Raw genomic sequence first — 13,759 nt, forward strand, 5'->3', positions numbered from 1 at the left:
ACAGACACTATCTGGTCTGCCAAGCATTTCCAGCATCTCCCTTTCCGTCCCTGAAGAAAGGCCTCGGCCTGAAACGTCCACTGTTTATTCCTCTCTATAGATGCTGCCCGACCTGATGACTTCCTCCAGCATTTTGTGTGTATTGATTTGGATTTCCGGCATCTATAACATTTCTTCTGTTTTAAAAAAAAATTCCAGCCGCTACAGCAGCTTTCATTCCCTCAATCTGGTTCACTCCTACTGTAGATTTTCACCATACACAACACAACAGCCAGCTTGGAAAGTGGCGCGCTTTTCTCTTGCAGTTGCTCCGCCTTCGACCTTGATTGGATGTGGCCTCAAGTTCCGGCGGGGCTCCGCGGCCGATGCCCTTGTCTATTGGCTGCGCCGGCCGTCAGTCAGAGCTGGTTGCGCGCCGGGGTGCCGTGCTCTGGCGGGCGGCAATCCTGAAGCCATGAGAACTCTGGAGGAGATTCAGGCCACTTTGGAAGTGGCCAAGCTGGACCCGGCCGACCTCCAGCCGTCAGTGCAATGTATATCGTTCAGTGGAAATGTCAGTTCGGGGGATTACTGCCTCATGGAACTGGACGAAACGCTTTGCAGATGCATTGAATCCGGGCAGAGGTAGGGAGCATGCTGTGTGGAGTCCAGCCTCCCTGCTTTTTATCTGATAACGAGAATTTAAAAACAATTGGGTTCGGGCAAATAAAAAAAACAAACGCATTTGCTAGAAAATATGGATTAAAAACACAGTAATTTGAAAATACTCAGCAGCTCGGACAGGGTCTGTGGAAATAAAAAAATTGGAATTGATTTATTGTCAGGTGTACCGAGATACAGTGAAAAACTTGTCCTTCTTACTGCTCATACAGATCAGTTCTTTACACAGTGTATTCTGGTAGAACAAGGTAAAACAATAACATTGCAGAGTAAAGTGTAACAACTACAGAAAAAATGCAGTGCGGGTTGACAGTAACTAATTTGACAAGGGGATGGGAGCCGGAGTGATGGGGCTGAGGATGGTGCAGTTGTTCTACAAGTAGATGCAATGTGCAGTGAGACTGAGGAAGGACAGGCAAAGACGGCATAATTGTAATCAGTGGGATGACTTGCAGGGGACAGATTCGAAAAGGGTGACAAAAGCGGCATTGAAGGAGTTATATTTGAATGCTCACAGTATACAGAGTAAGGTGGACGATGTAGCAAAGTTACAGATTGGCAGGTATAATGTTGTGGGTATCACTGAATTGTAGCTGTTAAGAGGATTATAAAGGGAACTTAACATTCAAGGATGCACATTGGCTTTTTTGAATAGCTTGTAGTTGAGCCCACTAGAAGAAAAGGCATTCTGGAATGGGTGTTGTGCAATGAACTGGAATTGATTAGAGAGCTTAAGATAAAGAAATAATATGGTAGTGTGGTGACCCACTTTCCAGCGCACTCGAACCGGCTCACAAATGGGGCGGCAGAGAGGCCAGTCCCAAAGAGGGTGCCAGGCCTTCTTCACCAGCAAGGGAAAAAGCCCGCGCGCGGCAAGGGACTGTGAATATATGCCCCCTACAGCATTCTCGCCTGGGGAGGGCGGAAACGGGAAGGCTTAAAAGCGAGGCCGCGAAGTTTGAATAAATCTTTTACGCAACTGCAGCTCACCATCTGCGTGTCGTTATTCCAGCGCTGTGTGTAGCACACCACTACAATTGGTGATCCTGACGGCCCAAACGATACTTGGACCGAAGATGAACGACGCCGCATCTGTTCATGCAGTTGCGTTAAAACTGCCAAGCTTCTGGACGCTGCAACCTCACCTATGGTTCCAACAAGCAGAAGACCAATTCCACATTTGGCAGATAACCTCAGATTCCACACGTTACTACTACGTGGTGAGCTCCCTCGACCAGGAGACAGCCACCCAGGTTGAGGAGTTCATACAGTCGCCCCTGGAGGACGGCAAATACACAGCATTCAAAGCCTTGCTCATAAGGACTTTTGGACTCTCACGTCACGAGCGAGCTGCCCGCTTACTGCACCTGGATGGTTTAGGAGACAGGCCGCCGTCAGCATTAATGAACGAGATGCTGGCCCTGGCTGAAGGACACAAGTCCTGCCTCATGTTTGAGCAGGCGTTCCTAGAGTAGCTGCCTGAGGACATATGCCTGCTGCTGTCTGACGCAGATTTCAGCGACCCCCGGAAGGTGGCGGCCCAGGCAGATGTGCTGTGGAAAGCCAAGAAGGAGAGTGGGGCGACCATCGCACAGATCACCAAGCCACGCGCCCGACAGCAGACCAGACCAGGCCCGGCAGCAAAGCCCACAAAACCCAGAGGCATGGGTGCGGAGGCCAACAAACAATGGTGCTTCTACCACCAACGGTGGGGCACAGTAGCCCGCCCTGCAAGTTCCCGGGAAACGCCAGGGCCAGCCGCCACTGATGGCTATGGCGGCTAGCCATCAGGATAGCCTCCTGTATGTCTGGGACAAACAGTTGGGGCGCCGCTTTTTGGTTGATACCGGAGCTGAGATCAGCGTTTTACCTCCGACGAGTTACAACACCCACAACAGAGAACCGGGACCCGCCCTGAGGGCTGCAAATGGCAGCACAATACGGACCTACGGCACCCGGACGGTGCGGCTACAGTTCGGCTCCAGCCGGTTCAGGTGGGACTTCACACTGGCCGCCATGGCCCAACCACTCCTGGGGGTGGATTTTTTGCGAGCTTACATCCTGCTGGTCGACCTGCAAGGGAAGAGACTAGTCCACGCCAAGACTTTTCAAACGTTCTCCCTGGGTGAAGCCAAGTTGCCAGCCCCACACCTGGACTCCATCACGCTGTCCGACAACAAATTCATCAGAGTCCTGGACAAACTACGTGAGAAGCTCGGTAACCTGGCTCCCATACCCACTTCACAGCATGGACAGAGCCCGACCTGTGTACCCAAAGACCTGCAGCACTGTAAGTTTGTTTTTGTACGACGGGGCGGACATCGGGCACTGCTACAGCAGCCCTACGAGGGGCCATTTAAGGTGATCAGGAACCATGGGTCCACGTTTGTGCTGGACATTGGGGGAAAGAGGAGGTTTTCACAGTGGACCGACTCAAACCAGCCCATGTGGACTTGGCGCAGCTGGTCGGAGCTCAGGTACAGCGGCGCAGAGGCCGACCTCCCAAACAGAGGCCGACAGACTGTGATCATTGGGGGCTGTGTTGCTGGTTCTGGGGGGGGGGGGGGGTTATGTGGTGACCCACTTTCCAGCACACTCGAATCAGCTCACAAAATGGTGCGCGCTGGCAGAGAGATCGGCCCCAAAAAGGACGCCAGCCCTTCTTCACCAGCAAGGGGAAAAGCCTGCGCGCGGGAAGGGACTATGAATATGCGCCCCCTACAGCATTCCTGCCCGGGGAGGGCAGAAACGGGAAGGCTTAAAAGCGAGGCCGCGAAGTTTGAATAAATCTTTTACGCAACTGCAACTCACTGTTTGTGTGTTGTTATTCCAGCGCTGTGTGTAGCACGCCACTACAATAGAGTACACCCTGAACTTTGCGAGGGAATAGCTAAACTCAAATGTGTCAGTATTACAGTGGAGTAAAGGCAATTACAGAGGTGTGAGAGGGGAGCTGTCAGGAGTTGATTATAAGGGGACAGTAGCAGGGATGACAGCAATTTGGAAGGTGCAGGATAGATACATCCTAAAGATGAAGAAGTATTCTAAGTGGAGAATGAAACAATCATGGCTGATGAGAGTCAAAGCCAACGTGAAAGCCAAAGAGAAGACATATAATAGAGCAAAATTTAGTGGGAAGTTAGAAGATTGGGAAGCTTTTAAAAACCAACAGAAGGCAACTAAAAAGGCATAAGGACAGAAGAGATTAAGTATGAAGGTAAGGTAGCCAATGATATCAATGAGAATGCAAAAAAAATTTTCTCATGTATATAAAGAGTGAAAGAGAGGTAAGAGTAGGTGCTGGACCAATGAAAAATGACACTGGAAAGTAATGGGGGACAAGGAAATATCAGACACACCCGATAAGTATTTTGCATCCTTCTTCACTGTGGAAGAGACTAGCAGTATGTCAGAAGTTCAAGAGTGTCGGGACAGAAGTAAGTGCAATTGCTATTATTTGGGAGAAGGTGCTTGGAAAGCTGAAGGGTCTGAAGTTAAATCAGTTACCTGGACCAGGTGGTGTACACCCCAGGGTTCTGTAAGAGGTGGTTGAAGAGATCATGCAGGCATTAGTGATGATATTTCAAGAATCATTAGATTCTGGCATGGTTCCAAAGGACTGGAAAATTGCAAGAACCATTCCACTCTTCAAGAAGGAAGGGAGGCAGAAAAAAGGAAATTATAGGCCAATAAGTGTGACCTCTGGTTGGGAAGATGTTGGAGTTGATTGTTAAGAATGAGGTCTCGAGGTACTTGGAGGCCTATGATAAAATAGGCCGTAGTCATTGTGGTTTCTTGGAGGGAAAATCTTGCCTTTTGGAATTCTTTGAGGATCCAATGAGCAGGATAGACAAAGGAGAATTGGTGGATTTTGTGTACTTGGATGTACAGAAGGCCTTTGACATAGTGCTGCTCATGAGGCTGCTTAACAGGACAAAAACCCATGGTATTACCTAGCTGGGATAGACCATTGCCTGTTTGCAGGAAGCAGAGGGAAGGAATAAAGGAAGCCTTCTCTAGTTGGCTGCCGGTGACTAGTGGTGTACCACAGCATCAGTGTTGTGCCCGCTTCTTTTCCTTAAAATGTCAACGATGAGATTGATGGCTTTGTGGCCATGTTTGAGGACGACATGAAGGTAGGTGGAGGGGCAGGTAGTGTGAGGAAGCAGAGAGGCTGCAGAAGGACTTGGACAGATTAGGAGAATGGGTAAGGAAGTAGCAGATGGAATACAGTGTTGGGAAGTGTCTCGTCATGCACTTTGGTAGAAGGAACAAAAGTGTAGTCTATTTTCTAAATGGGCAGAATATTCAAAAATCAGAAGTACGAAGAGCCTTGGGAGTCCTTGGGCAGGATTACTTAAAGGTTAACTTGGAGGTTGAGTCTGTGGTGAGGAAGGCAAATGCAATGCAATTCATTTTGAGAGGATAAGAATATAAAAGCAAGGATGGATGTTGAGACTGCAACCCTCCCCACCCCCCCTCCTCCTCCATTTCCCATCCACATTACCCTCTCTCACCTCATCTCCTTGCCCGCCATCGCCTCCCCCTCGTGCTCCTTCCCCCTTTTTCTTTCTCCCATGGCCTTCTGTCTCTTTCACCAATCAACTTCCCAGCTCTTTACTTCATCCCTCCCCCTCCGGGTTCCACTTAGCACCTGGTGGTTCTCTCTCCCCTTCCCTCGCCTTTTAAATCTACCACTCAACTTTTTTTTTTCTCCAGTCCTGTCAAAGTATTTCAGCCTGAAACGTAAACTGTACTTTTTTTTTCCATAGATGCTGCCTGGCCTGATGAGTTCCTCCAACATTTTGTGTGTGTTGATCATAATGAGATAGGTTGTCTGGTTAAGAATAGGAATTGGTTTATTATTGTACCGAGGTACAGTGAAAAAAATTTATTGCATATTGTTCATACAGATTGATTGATTGATTACACAGTGCATTGAGGTAGAAAAAGGTAAAAAAATGCAGAAAGTATCAGCTACAGAGAGGGTACAGTGCAGGTAGACAGTGAGGTTCAAGATCATAACAAGGTGGATTATGAGGTCAAAAGTCCATCTTATTGTACCAGGGTACTTGCTTTTATTATTTTGTGTTTTCCCCCTTCCTTTCCAGACCTGATGAAAGGTCTTGGCCTGAAATATAAACTGTTTATTCCCCTCCATAGATGCTGTCTGACCTGCTGAGTTCCTCCAGCATTTTGTGTGTGTTGTTTTGAACCTTTTGCCTGTTTTGATGAAAGGTTATTGATCTGATGAACTAGTGCTTTCTTTTGTCACAGAAGCTGTGTAATCTACCAAATGCTTCCTGCACCTAGTGTTGTATTTTGTAACACACAGGCCAGGCAGCATCTATGTTGGAGGGTGGGGGAGTATAGTCAACATTTCGGGCTGAAACCCTTCGGCAGGATTGCTGGGGTTTCCAGCATCTGCAGATTTTCTCTTGCTTATGGTTGTATTTTGCTCTCATTCAGTATCAATCGCAAGCTGAAGAAGCCAAAACAAGATCATACTTTTCCAGTTATTGTAGGAAACTAGATATAGTCGGGGGATGGTGCCAGAGTCTGTGGATTGGACTGTGTAGTTTTCACATTATGATGTGTTTCTGGTTTCTGACTGTACCTTTCTTATTCCTGTTTTGTTTGATTTTGATCAGGGCAGACTGGTACTGTGGCCTGTGTTTAGAGGTGCTGGATTCAATTGAGCTGAACTAATTAGGCCTGGACGCTTTCAATGTCTTTGTAATTTGGTGTTTTGTATTCTGCGTTTTTCACCTTTTTTTGCCGTTTGCATGATTTGTGTTTTTTTTTACTGCTTTATTGAGGATACTTTGTTTTTCTTTAAATGGGTCCATGGTTTTCTTTGTTTCATGGCTGTCTGCTGGAAGATGAATCTCGGGGTTGTACCCTGCATAGTAGTAGCCAGCCGTCGATCCCAGGGGATCATGGGTTTTCACCTCTGGTGGACTGCGTCCTCTCCAGGATGCAAGCCTGGGCGGGAAGATTTGAAGAACCAGCTGTTGCCCAAGCAACGGGTTCCCACTCTCCACGTCACTGATGTAGGCCAAGGGAAGGGTAAGCACCAATGCAGCTTAGCACCTGAGTCATCGCAGAGGTTGTCAGAGTGAAGTTGTAAACTACATCAAACTGCCTTAGGGACACTGGCTCCGGATTTCTTCCTCAGGGTTTACTCCTGAAGCCTTTCCCCATGGGTGGGTATAGCCGCAAGGCAGTGGAGGTTCAAAATCAGAGTTTTCCTTCTCCTAGGCGGCTGCTTGCCAAGACTGATGAGCCCCACCTGCCTGAGTATACCGCGTGCATACTTTGATAATTAATGTACTTTGAATCTGTAGTCGGATTGCAGGTCCTAGTAATGACAATGTGACAACTGGAAATTCCCTAGAGCTCTGAAACGGTCCCTTCAGTCCAAAATGTTTATTCTGAGCATCATGATAAATTAAACCAAATAAAACCAGCTGCACATAGAATTTGAATTGGTTTATTATTGTCACATGTACATCGAGATAGTACAAGGGAAAAGCAATAACAATGTAGAAAATGGTGTTACAGTTGCAAAGTGCAGTGCAGGTGGAAGAAAGTGGGTGATCCATATCCCTCCATTCCATACGTGTTAATGTGCCTGTCAAAATCTCTCTTAAATGCCATTAATTTTTGTGTCTGCTTCTCCACCACCCCTGGCAGCACATTCCAAGCACTTACCCATATCTATATTAAAAAAAACTTAGCCTATACATCTCCTTTAAACTTTCCCCTCTCACCATAAAGTGATGTCCTTTAGTATATGACATTTATCAAAGTCAAAGTTGTGTTTATCGTCATCTACACAAGTATATGTATGCATAGGTGCAATGAAAACTCGCAGCAGCACCACAGGCACACAGTATCATGTATTATTTTATTTAGTGATACAGCGCGGAGGCCTTTCCCGCCGTTCAAGTCATGCTACCTCAGCAATCCCTGACAAACATGATCCTAATCACAGGACAATTTACAACGACCAATTACCTACTCAGTATGTCTTTGGGCTGGGAGGAAACTGGAGCACCTGGAGAAAACCTACTCATTCACAAGAAAAGCATAACTTCAATCTAAATTAAACTTAATTCTTATGAAAAGAACATAATTAGAACAAGAAAAGTCCATTTTAATGCTATGAGATCACAGTGCTGTTAAGTTGTTTATGAACTGAATGTTCGAGAGAAGTATATGTTCTTAAACTTGGTGATGTGGGGCTTAAGGCTTCTGTTTCTCCTGTCCAGATAGTGGGGATCTGTCATGATGGCTGCTATTGTCAGCGAAGTTGTATGTGTCACTGTGGCTGTGCTTATTCACACTGTCATGTTTGTGTAGAGAGAAGAGCGGGGGCACACAGCCTGGAGATGCGTCCGTGTTGACAATAGTGAGGAGATGCATTACTAGTCCTCACTGATTGAGGTCTGCTGATGGGGAAGTTCAGTATCCAGTTGCAGAGGGAGGTTCAGAGACCGGAGAGCATGGATGGGTTGATTGTGTTGAATACCATGCAGTCAATGAACAACAGCATGATGTATGTGTTTCTGTTGTCCAGATAGTCCACTGTAGAGCGAAGAGCAGGAGAAATTACATCTGCCATTGACCAGTTGTGGCTGTAGGAAAATTGCAGCAGATACGGGAAGTTTCCAACCTGGGGATCCATGGACCTTTTGGTTAATGGGAGTCAAATGGCCTAAAAAGGTTGGAAATCTTGTATGCCCTATTTATGACTGATAATTTTCCACCTCAATCAGGTCTCCCCTCAGCCTCCAGTGCTCTAGAGCAAGGGTTCACAACTTTTTTTAATGCCATGGACTCTGGCCATTAACTGAGGGGTCCATGCATCCCAGGTTGGGAACCCCTGCTGTGGATCAAACAGTCCAAGTTGGTCCAGTTTTTGCTTATGATCTGGTATTCTCTAATCCAGGTAGCATCCCAATGAAATTCTTCTTCACCCTCCACAAAGCCTGCTCATCATTAAAGAGTGATCAGAACTTAACATGGTATGCCAAATGTGACCCACCAAAGTGTTTTTCAGGTGCACTGTGACTTCCTGAGTTCTCTTCTCAATGTCCAGTGTCCTGACTGATGAAGGCAATTAGTGATGTCAAAAGAAGGACCTTTTCCATAATCCTGGGTATAAGTTTCATCTTCTTAAAGAATGTTTACTTTCGCGGGAAGAGAAGTCAGGCCCTAGTTAAAAAATTCACCTGAAGGTTGGGTCTTGGGTAAAGCAGTATTGTTTCAGTAATGAGTTACTGCCACACCTCTGAGGGGCATTTGGACTCCAGCTCATTGCTTTTTGACTGTAAAGTGAGAGTGCTACTGTTTGAACCATGACGGCACTAAAGATTTTTTTGTTGTCACGGAGAACTCTTCACTCAGAGGGTGGCGTGAGTCTGGAATGAGCTGCTAGCGTAAGTGGTTGATGCGGCTTTGATTTCAATATGTAAGAGAGATTTCAGGTCCTTTCATATAGCACAGATAAGATAAGAGAAAAAAGGAAAACTTGTATCTCTAGAGCATAGGTGTCAAACTCAAGGCCCGCGGGCCATATCCGGCCCAGCGTACAATTATATCCGGCCCGCGAAATCATTTTAGATAGATCTATTATTTTAATTATTAATGGCCCGGCGATATGAAGCTTATGATTGTAAGTTAATACCAATCATAAAAATAATGCTTGCTCAGCAGTCTTCTTCATAAGAAACAGAATTTGTGAAGTGAAACACTTCGTAGTTATAGCAGAGACTGAGACACATGAGACCAGGCTGAAAAAACGGAGGCAATGAAAGCTGCGTTTGCACGCGCCCGACTGATCCGGCCCGCATGAAGCTGCATTTTGCCCAATCCGGCCCGTGACCTAAAATGAGTTTGACACCCCTGCTCTAGAGGAAGAGATTAGAAATCTTGAATGTGAACATGCTTTATCTAAAAGTGAAGAAGTACTTAATACACTGACTTTAAAATGGATTCAATACAATAATTTATGTACAAGTAAAGCTGAGGCAGATATGGCCAGAACTAACTATCATTATTATGAATTCGGAAACAAAACTAGTAAGTTACTTGCTTGGCAAATAAAAAAGGAAGAGACCAATAGATTTATCCAATCTGTTGTTACGGATGATGGCAGATCCCTCATTAATGCACAGGACATAAATCAAGAATTCAGAAAATTTTATGAAACACTATATAAGAGATCATGGTATAGAAAATACCAAAGCAACACGTTTCTTGAACTCATTAAATCTGCCTAAGTTAGATCCTGAGGATAAAGATCATCTTGACTCTGATATATCTGAAGAAGAGGTTCTTGGTGCTATGAAGTCTCTCTAGAATAATAAAGCTCCGGGGCCAGATGGCTTTCCAATTGAATACTTCAAAGCCTTTTCAGATAAGCTTGTAACCACTTTAACAAATATGCTTAAGGAGGCACTGATTAATAAAACTCTGCATAGTTCACTGGAATTGGCTACAATAACATTACTGCCAAAACCTGAGAAGGACCATCAAAAATGTACTTCTTATCGGCCCCTTAGTCTTTTGAATTCAGATTACAAGATTTTATACAAAGTTAATTGCATTAAGAATAGATGACATTATCCCTAAAATCATTAATGCTGATAAGACAGGTTTTGTCAGAAATCGAGATGGATCTGATAATGTACGGAGACTTTTTCCACATAATGGAAGAGGCTCATATGCAAAATGATCCCATGTTGATAACGTCGATGGATGTAGAGAAGGTGTTCGACAGGATCGAACCTACCTTCCTTTTGCAAACTTTAAAAGCAATGAATTTTGGAGAGAGATTTATTCAATACATTGAAACATTTTTTGCTGGTCCTAAAGCTCAAATTCTAACTAATGGTGTCCTGTAGGGTACCTTCCCGTTATCCCGAGGAGTCCGCCAAGGTTGTCCAAATGCTCCACTGCTGTTCTTAATAGCTATTGAGCTGGTGGCTATTGCTATTCATTCTCATCCCACCGTTACATTTCTAGATCCCACTGTTCATTTCTAAAGGAATAGAGTATAGGAGCAGGGATGTGATGTTGAGGCTCTTTAAGGCACTGGTAAGACCTCACTTGGAACACTGTGTGCAGTTTTGGGCTCCTTATTTGAGAAAAGATGTGCTGACGTTGGAGAGGGTTCAGAGACGATTCACTAGAATGATTCTGGGATTGAGAGGGTTAACATATGAGGAACATTTGACTGCTCTTGGAATGTACTCCTTGGAGTTTAGAAGAACAAAGGGGGACCTCATAGAAATATATTGAATGTTGAAAGGCATGGACAGAGTGGATGTGGCAAAGTTGTTTCCCGTGGTGGCGGAGTCTAGTATGAGAGGGCATGACTTGAGGATTGCGGGGCGCCCATTCAGAACAGAGATGCAAAAGAATTTTTTTAGCCAGAGGGTGATGAGTCTGTGGAATTTGTGCCATGGGTGGCAGTGGAGGCCAAGTCATTGGGTGTATTTAAGGCAGAGATTGATAGGTACCTGAGTAGTCAGGTCATCAAAGGTTATGGTGAGAAGGCGGGGGAATGGGACTAAAGGGGAGATTGGATCAGCTCATGATGAAATGGCGGAGCAGACTCGATGGCTGAATGGCTGACTTCTGCTCCTTTGTCTTATGGTCTTACTGGCATTAAATTTGGCTCAAATGAACACAAACTTGCCCTTTACACCGATGATCTCTTAGTTTTCCTGTCTGATCCAGAAAAGTCATTACCTTCCCTTCTACAATGTTTCCAACAATACAGTGCTACTTCTGGATATAATTTAAACCTTTCAGAAAGTGAAGTAATGTCTTTTAAAATACAGGATAATGACATTAAGAACCTAGTTAAACCCTTGCAATGGAGCTCAAATGGATTTTAATATTTAGGCATAGAAATTAGGAGATCCGCAGATAAAATCCTTAAAAGATAATGACATCAAATTATTGAATCGGGTTAAATTAGATCTACAGAAATGGAGGGAACTGCCAGTATCTTTAATTGGAAGAGTGAACTTAATTAAAATGAATATACTCCCTAAATTTCTATATTTATTCCAATCTGTCCCAATTAAAATTCCCTAAAGTCTATTTAATTATTTAAACAAATCAATGTCCAGCTTTTTATGAAAAAGTGAAGTCCCTAGAGTCAAACTCTCAACCTTTCAGGCCCCTTGCGCCAAGGGAGGATTAAATCTTCCTAATTTTAAATGTTATTACCTTGCAGCTCAATTCCATCCAATATGGTGTTGGTTGCACTCTGAGAACATGAGACTAGATGGCTTCCTATTGAACAACATCAATTAAAAAATAAACACAAAGCACACTGCAGATGCTGTGGTCAAATCAAAACATACAAACAAGCTGGAGGAACTCAGCAGGTCGGGTTCCTCCAGCTCAATTAAAAAATGTTCCCTTAAAAGTTCTTCCTTTTTTAACATCTGAGAAAGCACTCTTAAATATTACTAAGAACCCTATAATTTTAAATTCTTTTGCAGTATGGCAAGAAGCTCATGCAGTTATTGGTATAGATACCTCATTATTTCAGAAAACTCCTCCATGGAATAACCCCAATATCCCCCACCTGATTGCAGACAGAATTCTAAAGAATTGGGTTAATAGTGGTATAAAAACAGTTGAAGATTTATATAGCCAAGATAAACTTGCCAATTTTCAGCAATTGTCTGGTAAATTTAATCTACCAAATCATAATTTATTTAAATATTTTCAGATTAGACACTGGGTCCGTAACAGTTATACAGGTTATCCACAAATTCCAATAGAATCCCCGTTTGAAAAGCACTTATTTAGGGAAGCCCTGTACACTACAAAGGGTCTTACATCATCTATTTATATTATTTTAAACAGTAACTTGCCAATCTATACTAAGAGTGATATTAAAAATAAGTGGGAATCTTGAATGTAATTACAATGATGCTGATTGGTGTAATACCCTTCAACTGTCTCAAACTGTATTAATTTCAACTAAACGTAGACAAATACAGTTTAATATATTTAACAGGACCTACTAAACCCCACATAGACTGCGCAAAATATACCATAACGCCTCTCCTAGTTGTCAGAGGTGTAAATCTTGTGACGGAGACTTACTTCATATGCTTTGGAATTGCTCTTATCTGGAAGACTTTTGGAAATACATTGTTAGAATAACCTCAGATATTATAAAAACTGAAACTTCATTTGATCCTAGGGTCTGGATTTTGGGAGATCTACAAGGTCTTAATGGGAATTAAAATAAAAAATACTTCATATTGCTTGCGGCTACAGCCGGGAAAAAGTGTATCCGACAAAACTGGAAATCTGAATTTCTGCCGTCACAGTGGTTAAACAAGTTAATATCCTGTAGTAAACCTGAAAAGATCTTGTATAGTGTGAGGAGGAAACCCAATAACATATGAAAAAATATGGGGCTCCTTTTTGGCCATCATTACACCTCCTCGGCTACTGAATTAGTATGGATACCTGTCTTCCCATGCTCCTACTATCCGTTTAGTGTAGTAATATATACTATACACATTAGGACCTCATACCTTACTTGATTGAATTTTATTTTTGCTATTTTTCAATTGTGAGCGAGGAAGAAACTTGTGGGGGTGGGGGTGGGAGTGAGTATTTTGTCTGTGTTTTGACTGGTTGTTTTTTCTTATGTGTATCTGTATATAAAAATATGGTTTTTCTTTGCTTAAATAAAAATATCTATAAAAAAATTTGGATAATTACATAAATATGAGGGTTATAGAGGACTATGGTTGGTGTGGGTTAACGGGACGAGACAGAATAATAGTTCACCATAGACTACATGGGCTGAAAGGCCTGTTTCTCGCTTATAGGTTTATGCTCTATGACTCTACCTGTTTCAACCACTTTCTCTGGCAGCTCGTTCCATATACTCACCGACCTCAGGGGTGTTTGTCCCTCTAGTCCAGGGGTCGGCAACCTTTACCACTGAAAGAGCCATATGGACCCGCTTCCCACAGAAAAGAAAACACTGGGAGCCACAAAACCCGTTTGACATTTAAAATGAAATAACACTGCATACGTTTTTTTTTGC

General features: G+C 43.7%; 1 protein-coding gene across 2 annotated transcripts in view; it reads left to right on the forward strand.

Moving 5' to 3' along the window:
* The first annotated feature begins 419 nt into the window (after positions 1 to 419).
* The window catches only part of dscc1 (DNA replication and sister chromatid cohesion 1), an 83,678-nt gene continuing 70,338 nt past the window's right edge, over positions 420 to 13,759 (forward strand). For both annotated transcript variants that reach the window (XM_059957621.1, XM_059957702.1), the window contains exon 1: positions 420 to 624. In XM_059957621.1, coding sequence (XP_059813604.1) covers positions 455 to 624 — 170 coding nt within the window. In that variant the 5' untranslated portion in view covers positions 420 to 454. The remainder of the gene's footprint in view (positions 625 to 13,759) is intronic.

The sequence above is a fragment of the Hypanus sabinus genome, chromosome 1, assembly GCF_030144855.1.
Source record: "Hypanus sabinus isolate sHypSab1 chromosome 1, sHypSab1.hap1, whole genome shotgun sequence".
Lineage (NCBI taxonomy): Eukaryota > Metazoa > Chordata > Chondrichthyes > Myliobatiformes > Dasyatidae > Hypanus > Hypanus sabinus.